This window comes from Pleurodeles waltl, chromosome 11 (assembly GCF_031143425.1).
Source record: "Pleurodeles waltl isolate 20211129_DDA chromosome 11, aPleWal1.hap1.20221129, whole genome shotgun sequence".
In the NCBI taxonomy this organism is placed as follows: Eukaryota; Metazoa; Chordata; class Amphibia; order Caudata; family Salamandridae; genus Pleurodeles; species Pleurodeles waltl.
In genome coordinates, this window is record NC_090450.1 from 909,472,076 (window position 1) to 909,489,938 (window position 17,863).

At 44.4% G+C, this 17,863-nt stretch overlaps 1 protein-coding gene across 1 annotated transcript in view; it reads left to right on the forward strand.

Moving 5' to 3' along the window:
- PPTC7 (protein phosphatase targeting COQ7) overlaps positions 1-17,863 on the forward strand; it is a 119,458-nt gene that overhangs the window by 24,483 nt on the left and 77,112 nt on the right. The window contains exon 2 of the mRNA XM_069214871.1: positions 11,802-11,981. Within this exon, the coding sequence (XP_069070972.1) occupies positions 11,802-11,981 (180 nt within the window). The remainder of the gene's footprint in view (positions 1-11,801; positions 11,982-17,863) is intronic.

Consider the following 17,863-nt stretch of genomic DNA (forward strand, 5'->3'; position numbering starts at 1 on the left):
ACCCCTTAGGCAAGGGTCGCTCCCGGGGGGGGGGGGGGGAATTTATTTTAGGCCATTTCTGCCCCCCCCCCGGGGCAGATGCCCCCAGGGGGGCAGAAACCTCTAGGCACCTGGGCAATTTTTTTTTTTTTTTTTGTTTCTTTTTTTAGGGATGGGGAGCGACCCATCAGGCAAGGGTCGCTCCCCAGGGGGGGCAAATTGTATTTAGACCATTTCTGCCCCCCTGGAGGCAGATTGGCAGAGTTTAGGTCAATCTGCCCCCAAGGGGGCAGAAACCACTAGGCACCGGGGATTTGTTTTTTGGCGCCAATGTCACGCAGGGGGAGCGACCCCGTAGGCAAGGGTCGCTCCCGGGGGGGGGGACTGGGGGCTGGGGGGGGATTTATTTTAGGCCATTTCTGCCCCCGGGGGGGGGGGGCAGAACCCTCAGGGCACCAGGGCAAATTCTTTTGTTGTGGTTTTTTTTTTTTGTTGTTTTTCGAGATGGTGAGCGACCCATCAGGCAAGGGTCGCTCCCCTGGGGGGCAAATTGTATTTAGGCCATTTCTGCCCCCCTTGGGGGCAGATTGGCCGATTTTTAGGTCAATCTGCCCCCAAGGGGGCAGAAACCACTAGGCACCGGGGATTTTTTTTTGGCGCCAATGTCACGCAGGGGGAGCGATCCCGTAGGCAAGGGTCGCTCCCGGGGTGGGTGGGGGCTGGGGGGGGGTCAAATTTATTTTAGGCCTTTTCTGCCGCCCCGGGGGGGCAGATCGGCCTATTATTAGGCCGAACTGCCCCCAGGGGGGGGGGCAGAACCCTCTAAGCACCAGGGCAATTTTTTTTGTTGTGTTTTTTTTTTTTTTTTTTTTTTTTTAGAGATGGGGAGCGACCCATCAGGCAAGGGTCGCTCCTCTGGGGGGCAAATTGTATTTAGACCATTTCTGCCCCCCTGGGGGCAGATTGGCCGATTTTAGGTCAATCTGCCCCCAAGGGGGCAGAAACCACTAGGCACCGGGGATTTGTTTTTTGGCGCCAATGTCACGCAGGGGGAGCGACCCCGTAGGCAAGGGTCGCTCCCGGTGGGGGCTGGGGGGGGGGGGGCAAATTTATTTTAGGGCATTTCTGCCCCCCTCCCGGGGCCGGCTGAGCTAGAGGCCAAACTCCACAGGTAGGGACTTTGCAAAAAACACCTCTGTTTTCTGTGAAAAAATATGTTCTGTCCACGTTGTGTTTTGGGCCATTTCCTTTCGTGGGCGCTAGGCCTACCCACAGAAGTGAGGTACCATTTCTATTGAGAGACTTAGGGGAACGCTGGGTGGAAGGAAATTTGTGGCTCCTCTCAGATTCCAGAACTTTCTGCCACTGAAATGTGAGGAACATGTGTTTTTTTAGCCACATTTTGAGGTTTGCAAACGATTCTGGGTAACAGAACCTGGTCCGAGCCCCGCAAGTCACCCCTCCTTGGATTCCCCTAGGTCTCTAGTTTTCTGAAATGCACAGGTTTGGTAGGTTTCCCTAGGTGCCGGCTAAGCTACAGGCCAAAATCCACAGGTAGGCACTGTTTTCTTTCAAAAAATGGGATGTGTCCACGTTGCGCTTTGGGGCGTTTCCTGTCACGGGCGCTAGGCCTACCCACACAAGTGAGGTATCATTTTTATCGGGAGACTTGGGGGAACGCTGGGTGGAAGGAAATTTGTGGCTCCTCTCGGATTCCAGAACTTTCTGCCACAGAAATGTGAGGAACATGTGTTTTTTTTTTTAGCCAAATTTTGAGGTTTGCAAAGGATTCTGGGTAACAGAACCTGGTCCGAGCCCCGCAAGTTGCTACCTCTTTTATTTTTTGCTCTTGATACGTGCACAATTATCACGATTGCCTCATGTAATGTAACGCTTGTTTTTGTAACAGGCTCACTTGTAATTCTTCTCCTCTTGTATCTTTACTTTGCCTATTGTGATGCGCTCTGACACCTTCGGGTAAAGTCCGCGCTATATAAAAACGCATTATTTAAATAAATAAATAATTAAAAAGTCACCCCATCTTGGATTCCCCTAGGTCTCTAGTTTTCAGAAATGCACAGGTTTGGTAGGTTTCCCTAGGTGCCGGCTGAGCTAGAGGCCAAAATCTACAGGTAGGCACTTCGCAAAAAACACCTCTCTTTTCTTCCAAAATTTTGGATGTGTCCACGTTGCGCTTTGGGGTGTTTCCTGTCGCCGGCGCTAGGCCTACCCACGCAAGTGAGGTATCATTTTTATGGGGAGACTTGGGGGAACGCTGGGTGGAAGGAAATTTGTGGCTCCTCTCAGATTCCAGAACTTTCTGCCACAGAAATGTGAGGAACATGTGTTTTTTTTTTTTTTTTTAGCCAAATTTTGAGGTTTGCAAAGGATTCTGGGTAACAGAACCTGGTCCGAGCCCCGCAAGTCACCCCTCCTTGGATTCCCCTAGGTCTCTAGTTTTCAGAAATGCACAGGTTTTGTAGGTTTCCCTAGGTGCCGGCTGAGCTAGAGGCCAAAATCTACAGGTAGGCACTTCCAAAATTTTGGAAGAAAACAGAGGTGTTTTTTGTGATGTGTCCACGTTGCGCTTTGGGGTGTTTCCTGTCGCGGGCGCTAGGCCTACCCACGCAAGTGAGGTATCATTTTTATCGGGAGACTTGGGGGAACGCTGGGTGGAAGGAAATATGTGGCTCCTCTCAGATTCCAGAACTTTCTGCCACAGAAATGTGAGGAACATGTGTTTTTTTTTTAGCCAAATTTTGAGGTTTGCAAAGGATTCTGGGTAACAGAACCTGGTCCGAGCCCCGCAAGTCACCCCTCCTTGGATTCCCCTAGGTCTCTAGTTTTCAGAAATGCACAGGTTTGGTAGGTTTCCCTAGGTGCCGGCTGAGCTAGAGGCCAATATCTACAGGTAGGCACTTCACAAAAAACACCTCTTTTCTTCCAAAATTTTGGATGTGTCCACGTTGCGCTTTGGGGCGTTTCCTGTCGCGGGCGCTAGGCCTACCCACACAATTGAGGTATCTTTTTTATCGGGAGACTTGAGGGAACATAGATTAGCAAAACAAGTGTTATTGCCCCTTGTCTTTCTCTACATTTTTTCCTTCCAAATATAGGAGAGTGTGTAAAAAAGACATCTATTTGAGAAATGCCCTGTAATTCACATGCTAGTTTGGTCACCCCGGAATTCAGATTTGTGCAAATAACCACTGCTCCTCAACACCTTATCTTGTGCCCTTTTTGGAAATACAAAGGTTTTCTTGATAGCAATTTTTTACTCTTTATATTTCAGCAAATGAATTGCTGTATACCCGGTATAGAATGAAAACGCACGTCAGGGTGCAGCTCATTTATTGGCTCTGGGTTCCTTGGGTTCTTGATGAACCTACAAGCCCTATATATCCCCGCAACCAGAGGAGTCCAGCAGACGTAACGGTATATTGCTTTCGATAATCTGACATTGCAGGGAAAAGTTACAGAGTAAAACGTAGAGAAACATTTGTTTTTTTCACCTCAATTTCAATATTTTTCTTTTTCAGTTATTTTCTGTAGGAAACCCTTGTAGGATCTACACAAATGACCCCTTGCTGAATTCAGAATTTTGTCTACTTTTCAGAAATGTTTAGGTTTCTGGGATCCAGCATTGGTTTCATGCCCATTTCTGTCACTGACTGGAAGGAGGCTGAAAGCACAAAAAATTGCAAAAATGGGGTATGTCCCAGTAAAATGCCAAAATTGTGTTGAAAAATTGGGTTTTCTGATTCAAGTCTGCCTGTTCCTGAATGCTGGGAAGCTGCTGAGTTTAGCACCGCAAACCCTTTGTTGATGCCATTTTCAGGGGGAAAACCACAAGCCTTCTTCTGCAGCCACTTTTACCAATTTTTTTGAAAAAAACAAAATTTTCACTGTATTTTGGCCAATTTCTTGGCGTCCTTCAAGGGAACCCACAAAGTCTGGGTACCTCTAGAATCCCTAGGATGTTGGAAAAAAAGGACGCAAATTTGGCTTGGTTAGCTTATGTGGACAAAAAGTTATGAGGGCCTAAGCGCGAACTGCCCCAAATAGGCAAAAAAAGGCCTGGCACAGGAGGGGGAAAAAAAAGGCCTGGCAGCGAAGGGGTTAAATAAAATAAGCTTGAATATTTTATTTTGTGTGTAATGTTTTTGTTTACAAAGATGAATAAACTAGCTTTCAAGACAGCACAGATCCTTCCCAAGCAGTCGTTTGTGCTCTTCGTTGTATTCTGATGGAAAGAAGACCCACAAAAGCATCCGTAAATCTGACCTTTTTAGCTACTACCTCTGACAGAACTGCAAGCCGCAGATGTGTAACCTGCTGAAAATAGCTATGATGAACAAGTTACTTATCTTTGATTTATCTGGTGGAGACCATGAATAGCTGCATATTCCATACCTTTGAGTTTCCCAGGTGTCAGACTGGATAGGTGGCGTTGATTGGCTCTACGTGATGTCATCGGCGTTGTCTGTGCCAGGAGTTACATCATGGGCACCTATATAGGCGTCACCTCAGCACACTGTCATTTACTTTTTCACAACTTCCAGGAGCGTGGAGCCTTGAAGTGCACGGACACTGGTATGTCCAGTCTAGTTTCTGACAGGGTGTATCCTTAATTGTTGAAAAACTGCCTGCATAGTGGGGAGGAATGTAAGGAATCTGTAGCTAGATATTGTCTCTACCAGATAAGGCTTTACTAAAGGTAAGTAACTTGTTCATCTGATAGAGACTTCTAGCTGCAGATTCCTTTCCCTTGAATAGATACCCAAGCAATACCATCCCCTGTGGTGGGCTGCTGACAAGTTTTCTAAACTAGGAAGTCCTGCAGAACCGAAAGGGATAAATGCCCTTCCCTTCGGACCCGACTGTCCAGGCAGTTATGTTTGAACGTGTACAGTGATGCCCACATGGCTGCCTGGCAGATACCCAGTCCTGGAACGCCACATTCTAACGCAGTGGTTGCAGCTTTGGCTCTAGTGGAATGAGCCCACAAGCCCTCAGGGGTTGCGTCTTAGCCAGTGCATAGCAGATTTTAATGCAGAGAACGATCCATCGGGAGATGGTACGTTTCGGCACCACCTGACATTTGTTCGCACTAGCATATCCCGCTTCGCTTCTTTAGAAGGGTGTGAAGGAGCATACAAAGGGGACAAGTTGTCCCACATGAAATGGTGTCACCCCTTTTGGGAGGAAAGGGGCCCTAGTGTGAAGCACCAGTTTGTCTGGAAAAACAGTCAACTAGGGAGGCTTGGATGGCAAAGCCAGCAGCTCAGTCACTCTCTGGGCAGATGTTGCCACAAGAAATGCTGTTTTGAGCGTGAGCAGCCGAAGTGTACAATTATGTAGAGGCTCGAAAGGAGAACACATTAAAAAGGTAAGAACCAAATTAAGGTCCCTCAGGCATAATGAAAGGCAACGGGGGAGACCTTCAATGAACCTATCTACAGTAGGGTTTTTAAATAAGGAGGGTTGGTCGGGCAGCTGCAAGAAGACAAATTGAGTGGAAAGGTGACACTTCAGAGTACCCAAAGCAGAGCCCTGTTGGGCAAGGGTAAGAACAAAAAGCGGGACATCAGCTAGAGGAGCAGAAAGCTGGTCTGTATATTTGTCTGTACAGTATAATACACATTTCTTCTATCAGCAGGCGGATAGTCCTGGTAGAGGGACAGCTGACTGATAGTTTCACTATAGACTTCAGGAGGAAGGTCAAAAGAGGTTAACTGTCACCGCTCAGTCTCCACACAAGAACGCGGAGAGTTGAGTGGTTCAGGTGGAGGACCCTCCCCCCCCCCCCCCCCCCCCCCCCAAAAGGGGCCGTCTGATTGGAGGATCGTTGCTCAATTATAGAAGCTCGGTTACCAGACTCTCCATACCTAATCTGGAACCACAAGGATGACTTAGGCCTGATAATTCCTGATGTTCTTGAGTACTCTGGGCAGTAGTGATATGGGCGGAAAGGCGTACAGGAGGCCTGAGCTCCACTGTAGACGAAAAGCGCCTCAGAGCAATAGCCACCTTGCAAAACTCCAGCGTGCAAAACTGGTGACATTGTGCATCCTCTTCGGAGGCAAACTGATCTAACCAAGACTCTTACCTACTGGTGAAAAAGACCTTGCATCACCTCCGGATGGAGATGACACTCCTGATCCACTAGGCATCGGCTGCTGAGTTTGTGCGCTGTTGCGTTCAGAGAACCTGCCAGGTGTTAAACCACCAGGGATATGGCCCTGCTATTCCAGCCATGTCTAGAGGTGCAGAGCCTCTTGACAAAGCGCCCACGACCCCACACCACCCTGTTTGTTGCAGTACCACATGGCAGTGGTGGTGTTCGTTAACACCTGCATAGCCTCCCCTTGATGGAGGGTTGGAAGGCTTTCAATGCCAGTCTGATTGATTGGAGCTCCAGCAAGTTGATGTGGAGTCATAATTCTGCTGGAGATCTAAGTTCCATGATCTTCATCTTTCCCAGATCACAGCCCCATCCCAGGATTTGCAGTTCCCTTTGGGATCCAGACCATGCTGGAGAGATTCCCCATATGCTGCGCCCACTGGAACTTCAGGTCCCGCTGAAGGGCCTGCATATGCCATCTGGCATGTGTGACTATCAGAGTGCAGGAGGCCCTGGGGCCCAGCAGCCTCAGAATCATTCCCACCAAAGTCCGGGGTAGAAGCTCAAACAACTGTAAGAGCCTGAATATCATGGACTTGCTCGGGATGATTAGCCCAAAACTGTACTGTGTCCAGATCACCCCTGGTCTCTGCAGATAAGCCACAACCAGCGCAATCACCTTGGAGAACCGCTGATGGGCGATGGTTAGCCCATTGGGGGTGGGGGGGGGGAGCAAGGTAAACTGAAAGTGCTCGTGACCTATCGTAAACCACAGATGTCTGTGGGCAGGCAGGGTGGGATTATGCAAATACGAGTCCCACAAGTTCAACGCTACAATCCAATCTCCTTAGTCTAGAGCAGACAAGATCTGAGCCAACAAGAGCATCTTGAAGTTCTCCTTTTTGATGAAGAGATTGAGGTTTCCCAGATCTAAGATAGGCTGTATACCTTTAGTTCTTTTTGTAGCGTGAATATCGACCACTGTCTACTTCTGAAATCGGAACCCTGTCTATAGCTGCCTTGGCTAAGAGTGCCGTGACTTCCTTGCGGGGCAAGGGCAAATGATACTCCATCAGCTGATTGTGACTTGGAGGAATTGGAGGTGAGGAGGGTTGGAAGGGGAGGCAGTAGCCCCTCCAAATGATCTTTAAGACCCACCTGTCCAATGTTATGGACCGCCAGTTGTGGAGATGATGTATTTAGTCATCAACTGGATGCCCATGATCTTGTAGGGCAAGATTAGGAGGGTTTAGGGGCTGCAGGGGGAGGTGGGGTGGTGGTTTTAGCAGACCTCTGGCTACCTGACCTACAGGGTCAGTATGAACCTTGCCCACGCATAGCCTGGGAAGGTGGTGTTAGACGGTGGCTGGAATGGGGTTGGCATAGTTGTATGCCCCTTCTTTATCCACAAAAGTGATAAAAGGCAGACTGGGGGTGTGACGCCGGGCAGCCGAGAGGCCCAAGGACTCTGACGTATTGCACAAGATCTTAAAGCACTCCAAAATAGTCTACCTTGCCTCCGAAGAAGTGATTGCCATCAAAGGGCATGTCATGAGGGAAGCCTGAACATCCCCTGAAAGGTCAAATGTTCACAGCCAGGCATGGTATGGCGCCACAGTCGAGGGAACCACTCTGCTCTGTGAATCAGTAATATTTAAACCACTCCTGGTGGTGAACTTGGCTGCCCCTCTTTTGTCCTTGATCTCTTGGTAGAGAATGGCCCGGGAATCCTCTGGGAGCTGTGGCAGCACCTGTGCAACCTTATCCCACAGTGTGGGAATAGCAGTCCAATAAGCATTGGGTGTTCACCGATCGCAATGCAAGGCTGATGGAAGAAACCATCTATTTTTCTCAAACTGTCCAGCCTCTTAGATTCCCTGTCTAGGGGTGCGTAAGGGAACGCACCATGTGAGGTAGAGGCTTGGGCTACCAAGCTCTCAGTGGTTTTGGTGTTGTGTGAGAAAGGGTGTGATCGTCATGTGCTGGGCGTTGAGAGCAGGCTATAATTGTCCTGTCCACAGGAGCCCCTGTGCTTTGGACTAGGTTCCCAGTAGGGCATCAGTCAGTGCTTCATTAAAAGGGGCAGAGGTTCTGAGGAGGAAGCTCTCAGTTGTAGTACTTCTATCATGATGTTCATCTTGACAGCCACTGAGGTTAGCTCTAGGTCCAGGACTTCAGCTGCCTCTTCACCACCATAGCGCATGTTCCTCCCTCCTCTGTAACCACGGTAGGGGAGAAAGCATACCAGCATCTGGAAAGGTATCCAGTGTGCTGGCATCACCTAGTTCCTGACACCATTCCGTTCTTTCATGGCCTTCCAACTGGTATTTTGAAGAGTCCACTAACCCCACCCATTCTTCCCCAAGGCCTAAACCTTCAGAATAGGGTTCAGGCACTGACTCTAGGACACAAGGGCCCTATTGATGCCAAAATCAGCATCTGCCAAATCGGTTCTGGCTCTGTCTGATTTGGGGATCCAAATGGGGCTGGTGCTGCCAGTGAGTACTGGCAGCGCTGGGAGCGTCAGCATCTGGACCGGAATCGGGGGAGGTCTCAGTGGCACGACAAGCCTCGGTCCGGATCTGTGATTGGATTCACAGAGGCTTATCCATGCTGAGGCCAAAGCCACCAGCACAGAACCTGATGGGGAACCTATCTGAACCTTAACCCGAAGGTGCTCCAGGGGGGTTGGCATGCTCAAATACATGGTGCATGGCATCGTAAAAGTTTTACCAGAGCAGAGGTCACTTTGTGCCTGTTGTTCCGGGAGCCAAAGTCGAACCTGGCGACTGCTCTGCAGAACCATGCCTAAGTCATTGATGTTCCTTTGGCGCATAAGCGGATGGATGAAGAGAAGCCGAAGCTTGCTTTGCCTTGTGCTTCTTATGCCTCTTTCCCATGTGACCCGATGACTTGGAGTGGGAAGAAGAGGGCTTGGTGCTTCTGGAGCTGTCCTGTGACCTTCCTCTCGATCTGGGCTGAGATCTAGGAGTTGTGTGATGTGGCGTTGTCTGCCGGGCCACTAGTCGCTTTAGAGGCTGCTCCTTCAAAGCCTCTGAGGACATGGCCCGGCAGTTCGAGCACGACTTTGAGTTGTCCTCATGCTCGAGACACCACAGACACACAAGGTGTGGGTCTGTAACCCACATGGCATGATGACCGGCGCCACATTGTTTAAACCCTGTCAAAAATTCCAGAGGGGTAGCTCTTCTCTGGATCGGCGCTAACTGGTGCAAAAAGAAAAGAAAAGAACTGATGTCGACACACTGAGGTGGCACCTATACGGGTAAGTGCAATATCACTTTCGGCGCAGATGCTTCGACCACGCGGGGAGCCGATCAACATCACCTACCGGGGCACAGGGGTATTGCTCACAAAATATATTATGGATCCAGTCTGATGCCTGGGAATTTCAAAGGTAAGGAATCTGCTGCTAGAAGTCTCTATCGGATTGGAAAATATTTTTTCATTAGTTTGCAGAATTCAAATTTCGTTTATTGTGATTTTCTTGCAAGATGGCAAATTTCTAATGCAGAAATATGCTAAAGGTAGTGATGGTGTGTAAAAGATCAGTAGTCCACTTGTATGAAATGGCCCTCTGTAAAATATATTGCGCGTATATTTTTCTCACTGTGTGAAACGGCCCTAGGAACTACTGAAATGCATGTAGCTGACAAATGGGGGATGGTGTGTGGATAGTTGGGAAGAAAAAGGATTTATTTTTATTCTTTAAACTGATAGTTACATATTGGATTTAATGTTGATGTACGTCTTCTGAAGTACCCATAGAAAGCATCCAGTGTTAGCATAGTTGTAAAAGATCTCAGTCAAACTAGTATGTAGGCATTGTGAACCTTCGTTTGTACAACTAGAAAATCGCATTTTACCTCCCAACACCCCTAAACATGGAGGCTGTTCTACATTGGCTGACTAGCAGCACTTTGTAGATGAAATCTAGATACCTCTGTTCTCACAGATAGACAAGCACATTGAGAAACTAAGAGCCCCAAGCCAGCTTTACCATCACATCTACACCATTCTCAGTTCTGTGCACCCGGATAAATGGCTGTTAAGAAGGCACCATTAGGGATCTGACTAAATGTTATTTAAAGGGAATATAGGATGCCTTCTGTCTTCTAGAGGCTCTTTATTCGTATCTCTCAAAGGCTGTACCAACATTTCTAATGCAGCCTGTGCGCAAATTGCTTTCATAGTTGCCACTAGATGCACCCCTCCACTCCCCCCTCCATCCCCACCCCTTCTTCCCGGCCCCCCCGTTTCGGTTTGTCTCTTCTTATTGCTTCGACTTTCTCCAGACCCTGCCCACTTAACAGTATGGTGCTTAATTCCATGAGTGAAGACGCACCGTTGCTGTGCCTGCTGTGATACTAGCAACATGGGTAAAACCTTGCTATCCACAAGGCTCCTTTCTCATTACCTTTATCTTTCATTTCCTTTCCTTTTTTTGTTCCCTTTTTTCAGTCATTCTTGTTCTTATTTTGATGTATGCTTCAAGGTAACGTTTAGTGGCATAAAGTGGCATGCACATGAGCAGCTTAACTTTGTGTGACTTAATATTTGCGCAAATGAGAGAAGTCTCCTCAGACTGTTAATATAGAAGAGATTTAAAAGTGACCTATTTTACCCTCACAGTTTAAAACCTTTCCTCGAAAGTTGGTAACAATTCAGCATTTGCCTTGAACTCCGTTTTCAAATGTAATAGTTCTGTTAATGTCCCTGAAAAAACAAGCTCCATGTGCGTCCTCCAAGGTCTCTATAACTTAATGCTTTAGATCAGTGATTTCCGATCTGTGGTCCAGGGACTTTATTTTCTGGAGGGGGGGAGGGAGGATTCAGCAACTGCTTAGAAAATGTAAATATATAATGTTCAATTGAAAACATACTGTTAACGTCGAGAAATTTGAAATTGGAGGATAAAAATTAAATTAGTACCATATTGATTCGTGGGAGCAGTGCAGGGACATCACACAATATAATATGGATGATGTGTGGCTTAAATTTAATTTACAAAGGCGCCCACCTTATTAAAATTTTGTATTTTATTTACATGTGTTTGCAAATGAAATAAAATGTGTTATCAATTGTGTGTTTGATGAATGCTTCTTTCTGTATTTTGTGTGTATTGTTTTGCGGTTCAAATCATCATCGGTGTTTAGGCTGGGGTCCCCGTCTTCCAGAAATGACTCGGTGGGGGAATACCCAAATTCCAATAATGATTCAGTGGGGGTCCCCGGGTTCCAGTAAAGATTCAGTGGGGCTCCACAGAAGTCAAAAGGCTAAAAACCACTGCTTTAGATGCCATTTCTCTCCATGGCTAATTGACATGGCCTGCATGACCTAGTGTACCATTTGGTGTCTTGAAGCATGGGTATCACAAGGTGTAGTAAATCTAAGTTGTGTGTTTTTCTGGTGGCTCTGGGCATGATTGAACTTAAACATATGCAAACCATGGACTCCTCTAGTTATTGAAACCCATAAATACAGGTAAGGGGTGGGGGTGAGGGGGGTGTTATTGGTCAACACACTCCTCCGTGCGGTTGCTCATTTTTTGCATTCTTAAATGTGGAAAACTATCTAGTTTATTGTCTCAAATAGAATATTTGTGTTTGCTACTTTTTAAAATAACTTTTACTTCTTTTGGATTTAAGAAAATAAATATAATAACATTTGATTTCAGGTGTTGCTGATGGTGTGGGAGGATGGCGAGATTATGGTGTCGACCCTTCACAGTTCTCGGGGACGCTTATGCGAACATGTGAACGATTAGTAAAGGAAGGACGGTTTATACCAAGCAACCCTGTTGGAATTCTGACCTCCAGTTACCGTGAGCTACTGCAGAACAAAGTCCCTTTGCTTGGTAAGTGCGATGATAGATATTGCCTTTTAGAAAGACAACACTGGGTGGGAGAATACCCCCTACCCCCAACAAATCAATTATCTTACTAAACAAAAGCGTCCGTTAATTCAGCAGTTTTTCAAGTGCAAGTGAGATAACCAATTTAAAATGAAAACCAATGTTATAGAATAAAATAAAGGCACAGGTACTGATTGGCAAAGAGGGAAGAGTATTTTCAGAAGAGGCTATAGGGTTGGCATTTTGAGTGCCAAACCGATAGTAGCAAAAAATGTTTTACAGAATGGAAAAAATTTCAGGATACGGTCGTAAGGAAAAATCTTTCATTCCTGGTGAAAGTAAACGGACGGGAAAAGAAGAAAAAGACTAAGTGATGATGTCAGGAGGGGGCTTTTCCAGAAAAAAAGCACAGCATTCTATGGAATGCAAGTGAGGGCGGGGAGAAATGACACTTTGTTCGTCTTTCAACCATCACCACTGGCTGACTGCAGTCACAAAATGTATGCATGGCATATAACCTCTTTTGCTGAGGGGATTGTTTTAAGATTTTCTATACTGAAATACTAGTAGTTTGAGAAGCAATAACAGAACTGGTATTCCTCTGCATTGTATAATCATTAATCATACCCACTACAGTTCCTGCTTACATCTTTTGGTTTAATTTCGTTCTATATATATATATATATATATATATATATATATATATATATATATATATATATATATATATATATATATTTGTTTGTTTTAATGGAGTACCCTCAATTCTGTTTGCCTGATTGTCAAATGTGATTGTTCTTAGAAGCAAAGACTGCCACAACGGTTTGCATTGTTGACCAAATTTTCACTGCCAGGTGCCACTGGATCTTATTCACACAAATGATATTAGTATCAAAGGCACTAAATTGTTTGTTGCTGAAGCACTGTTGGTTGTAAGTCCATATCAAATGCAAGAAAGTAGGACCTTCTTGTTTCCGCAGTGGATTACAGCTGTTGTGCATTAGTGTCTGTACACAGCCTGTCTGTGCAGATATAAACTAAAAATCTGACAAAACAGTTGGCATACGAGGTCTGCATTTTAAAACATGCTGTTTAAGTATGTCCCCTGTTCGATTAAATAAAGCTGTGGCCACTACCATTCACTCAATTGAAGCAGCTTCATGACCGCAGTCTGGATGAGCATTGGCGTCCCTTTTTTCCTAATAAGTATTTTATGAGCCTTCTTTTCCTTCTGAATCTGCAATTTCTTACCTGCTATCTTTACCTTCTTATGAAAGTGCTTGATTTGGGGTGATTATGCTCTAGTGGTTAAAATAGGCCGCTGTAGAAGCCTAAAATCGGAGTTTCCCCCTCTCAAACCAAACTTTGATTCTAGGTAAATCGCTGTTTGCCAGTGATTCATTTGTCATACCTGTCAATTGGTAGTAATTACAACATGGCTAACTGTACAGCCTCTAGAAAACCAAAATAGATCTTGTTTTGATCCTGGTTTATCACAGCCTTGATGTTTCGCCTTCCAGACTGCACTGAGCTGTGCTTGAAGTGGCAGTCAAAATGCCCACACACACACTGGGACCTGCACCCTGCCCTTTGGGCTGGAAGGAGCTTCCATAGTGGTAACTTGTAGTGACCAGAAATGGAAGGGTGCATGCACTTTTTCACACAGGCTGCAAATGGCAGGCCTGCAGACACTGTTTGCATGGGCTCCCCTGGATGGCATAATATTTGCTGCAGCCCATGAAGGACCCCTTGTATACCAATGCCCTGGGTACCTAGGTACTGTCTACCATGGACTTACAAGGTACACCAATATGCCAATTGTGGGGTGTAAAAAGAACCAAAGCAATTACATTTGGAGGAGAGGGCAAGCATCTGAGGATTGAAGCAGTTTGTGGTAGAACCATTTCATTAAACGGATAAGTAGTTAGCATTGGAAAAGAGGTTCAATAAATCTACATTCTCTAAGGTTAGCTTGGCTGTTTTTTTTTTTTTTTTTTGCTGTAAATGTATTTGGTAGGGTTGTCCATCAACACATACTCGAGCAGCAGTTGTGTATTGCTATGTTTGTAGAGTTTGTATATTCTTTAGTATGCGTAAACAGATTATGCATAACAAATATAAGCTGTTACATAACAGATTATTATAATGCACCTTATGGGTATATAAATACATGTTTAGTGCTGAATGTAATCCTAAACGTTGGTTGAGTATTATATGGAAACATATTCTTGATCCAGGGCTCAAAAAATCTGCTTGACCACTCGCTATGGTGAGTCATACTTTATCAGGTTTTAGCAGCTATTTTTAGAACCTACTCGCCCCTTCTGGTGAGTTGACAAGGAATAGGTGTTCTGTTCAGTCAAAAACTGAATTAGCAATTACAATGCCTTTAAATCTTATGCTTGTCACATTTGCTCTGTGTTCAGAAAAGTTCTTGCAATTACTTGTCTTTCTTGTGACTGCTGAGTTCCAGGATTTCGTAAGTGAACCATCTGACCAGTGTGAAAAAGGCTGTGGGTTTCATGTTTTTCCTAACACAACATTTATAAAACTAAGTCAACTTTACAAACATCTCAAAATATGTGTTTAAGTAGCTGTAAAAGACAATTTTTTTGTACTTCTGCGTAATGAAAAAAGTATTTTAATAGAATGGAAGAAAAAAAATCGATACTTTACTTGGTGATGTGCAAATGATAAATATGTTTTCTGAAACCCAATTTTCACCGATTATTGTTAACACACTATATGGTTTTATCAGTAAAGCTACAAGTTAGTGAAAGACTTTTAGACATTTCTTGGAAATGTACGGTCTGTAAATGATAGTGCACTACATCATCATGCTTTAATGATATACTTATTAAAAGTGCGAGTATAAACATAAACTAAGAAACACTCCTGCCCTAATGGCAAAGCTATTAATAAATTAAGAGGCAAGTCATGGACCATGTGTACCCTTTATGTGGGCTAGAATTATTATACATAAAGCAATCATTTAGGGCATATTTACAAGGAAATGGCTCATTCGCTCTGTTGCGCCGCCCTCTGCCCCCTAACGACACCATGGTAGCGCTGTATTTACAGTGCAGTGCATCATGATGCTCGTTAGCACAATAGTCCCAATTTTTTTTGCTATTGTGGTGCTTTTGTTGGAGTAGCACCAAAAATGTGACGCTAGTCAAGCAAATCTAGAGGAGGCCGATAGGAAGTAGCCTAGCATCACTGCCCTGAGCAGCCGTAAAAAAAAAAAAAAAAATTACACTAGAATAGTGCAGTGAAATCTTCAAAATATCACTCTGCCATGTTTTTGGGCCTTCCAACGGGGAAACTCCTCCCTTGCATACATTATACCTGGAGCAGCTATAATGTGGCACCAGGGATTACAAAATGGTACAATTCTAGGATCACACAATTTGAGAACCGTTTCAGATCAAATACATTACAGTTATGACAAGTAGATTATTCAACCTACTCGACCTGCAGGTCGAGTAACATTTTTATGATTTTTCGAGGCCTGCTTGATTACACTGTCGATCTGACGTGTGGTCCCTCATATGCCACCTCCTTCACTTCACATCTTTTCTTTTAATCTTGCTTATACAAAACCTGTAGAAGTGTTTCTTTTCATACCTCTGACAAAAAAACCTGAATTGCAAGACACTGTTGTCTGTTGGCTCTATCGCCTGGGTTACCGCATAGAAAATTGTCACTTCTGAAACCTTTTTTCATGAGCTCCCTTTATTTTTCTGCCTTCACTACCTTATTTACCAAACTTTCATTTGCACACAAGTCATCCCTCTCACTTTTCAGTTGCTTAACCCATTAAACTGTATGTTCTACTCTTTTTTTTTTTGCTACTTCAATCACCTCTTCCAATGAAGATTTATCCTCCATCAACAGTTCTTCCCAAGTTTTAGCACTTTTGTATTTTAAAGCAATTTGATGTCCAATTCTTTGTTGCTGAAATTCCAAATTTGCAGGTGTTCTCCAATTTTCTTATACTTGTTAAATAATACTCTGTTCTTCCTACCTTGTGCCCTTTATCCCAAATTGTACTGCTCACGTATCTAATGGACTCAAGGTAAATAATGTATACCTAATGTATGAATACATTCTTAATTTTCTTTTAGAGTTCTCATTTCTTCCTGGCTCAGGCCAGGCAAATTTTCTAGCACTTCCTGCCTTAGGAGCACCTAAACAATGTTATAATAAATACTTTTGCTGTGCACTCAAATTTGTTCCACATACTGGTGCATAGTTCACAAATACTTTATTCCACTTGCCCCATCGTATTGTTTGTTCAGCAGGCACTGGCAAAAAACTAAACAAATGGAGTTGTCACATTTTGCATTATCCCTCGTTCTTACTCTCCAATTTTAGATGGCCTTTGATCTACTATGTTTATTCAGAAAACAAATCCTCACTTGTGATTTATTTTCATTTGATTGTAGCTAGAAGGGCAATCTTCAAGGCTCTCTGCATTGTTCAGACCTTCCCAAGGTAAAGGACCACTATACCTACAAGTAAAATTCAAGCAATACAAACCAAACGCAGAACTGTGCACCAGGTATCTGTCATTAACCATACCCCTTTTCCATAAGAAATCCATATGAGGCATTGCTTTCTAAGTAAAAGCTACTAAGCTCTGGAGCACACTACCAGCAAACATTAGAAGCACCCAGGAATATGTACAAAAACAGTCAAAAACATGGCTGTTTCCTAGATAATTACCACCCACGCCCTGGCAACAGAGCCCAGAAAAGTTACACCTTCAAGCGCACAGCTTACAACCCACTAATTACAAACCACTCAACCAGCTAATTACTTTTGATATGCAGGTAAGTTAAGAAGAGCTTACCTATGATTTGCCCTGACATTTTAAAGTTGTATACTTTCATTTATAACAGTTATGGCTCACAGTAGTACTAAAACCATAATATGCAATGGCCAGCAACCAATTGTAACTTATACTTCTTGAATTCCCATAGAGCAAATATGTCTTAAGGGTTGTCCATTACCAGTACTATACAGCCAAGCCAAAACGGACATTGCCAAATCAACAGACATAGAGTAACTGAAGAGATGCCACACGTTGGTGGACAATTTAGAATGCTTTAATATAGTCCATCACTGTAGGTCTTCAATAGCTATACAATCTGTCAGCTTTCTCACATCTCACAAACACGCTTAGATACGGAATTAAAATAAAAATTCCCAGTACAACAGATCTCTCCATTGAACCGCGTCAGCTCAGGACCACAACCGTTCACAGAATCTGATTGGACAACCCAGTGCAGTAACCAGTTAGGCAGACCATAAAGGGACATGCAGAGTTGTTAAAACCTACCAGCATACCACAAGTATAAAACTGTGTGCGGGTGTCTCACACTTTCTTTCAACACATTGGTGTGCGCTGAGTCCCATAACACGATAACCGCACCTGAGTGTGCTCATCACGCAAAACGTGGAAACACTTTTCAGATGGGATCAAAAGAAAGCCAATAACATCTTTCCGGCCACACACTCTACACTTTATATCATGCGACTCATGTAGGCAGGTGCTTTAACGCCCCACATAGAGGTAGTAAGCACTAAGTAAATGCTGCAGTACAATACAATAAATTGAGAATCCACTTAGAATACAATTAATACATCTCAGAAGTCCACTTTCTATGTAATTCTAACATGCTCTTCCTAAAGATGCCCCTTCTTTCTACATATTGCCCACCCAATCCTCCTTGATCCTGTTATGATGGACAATCCCTATACTCTTAACCACTATACTCGTATTCCCTTCTTTTGTCACCTAGCACCATCTATCCTTTATGTAAAAATACTGCTTTGTGTCAAGCCACCAGATTTAAAATGTATCTACTTTACAGCCCTTG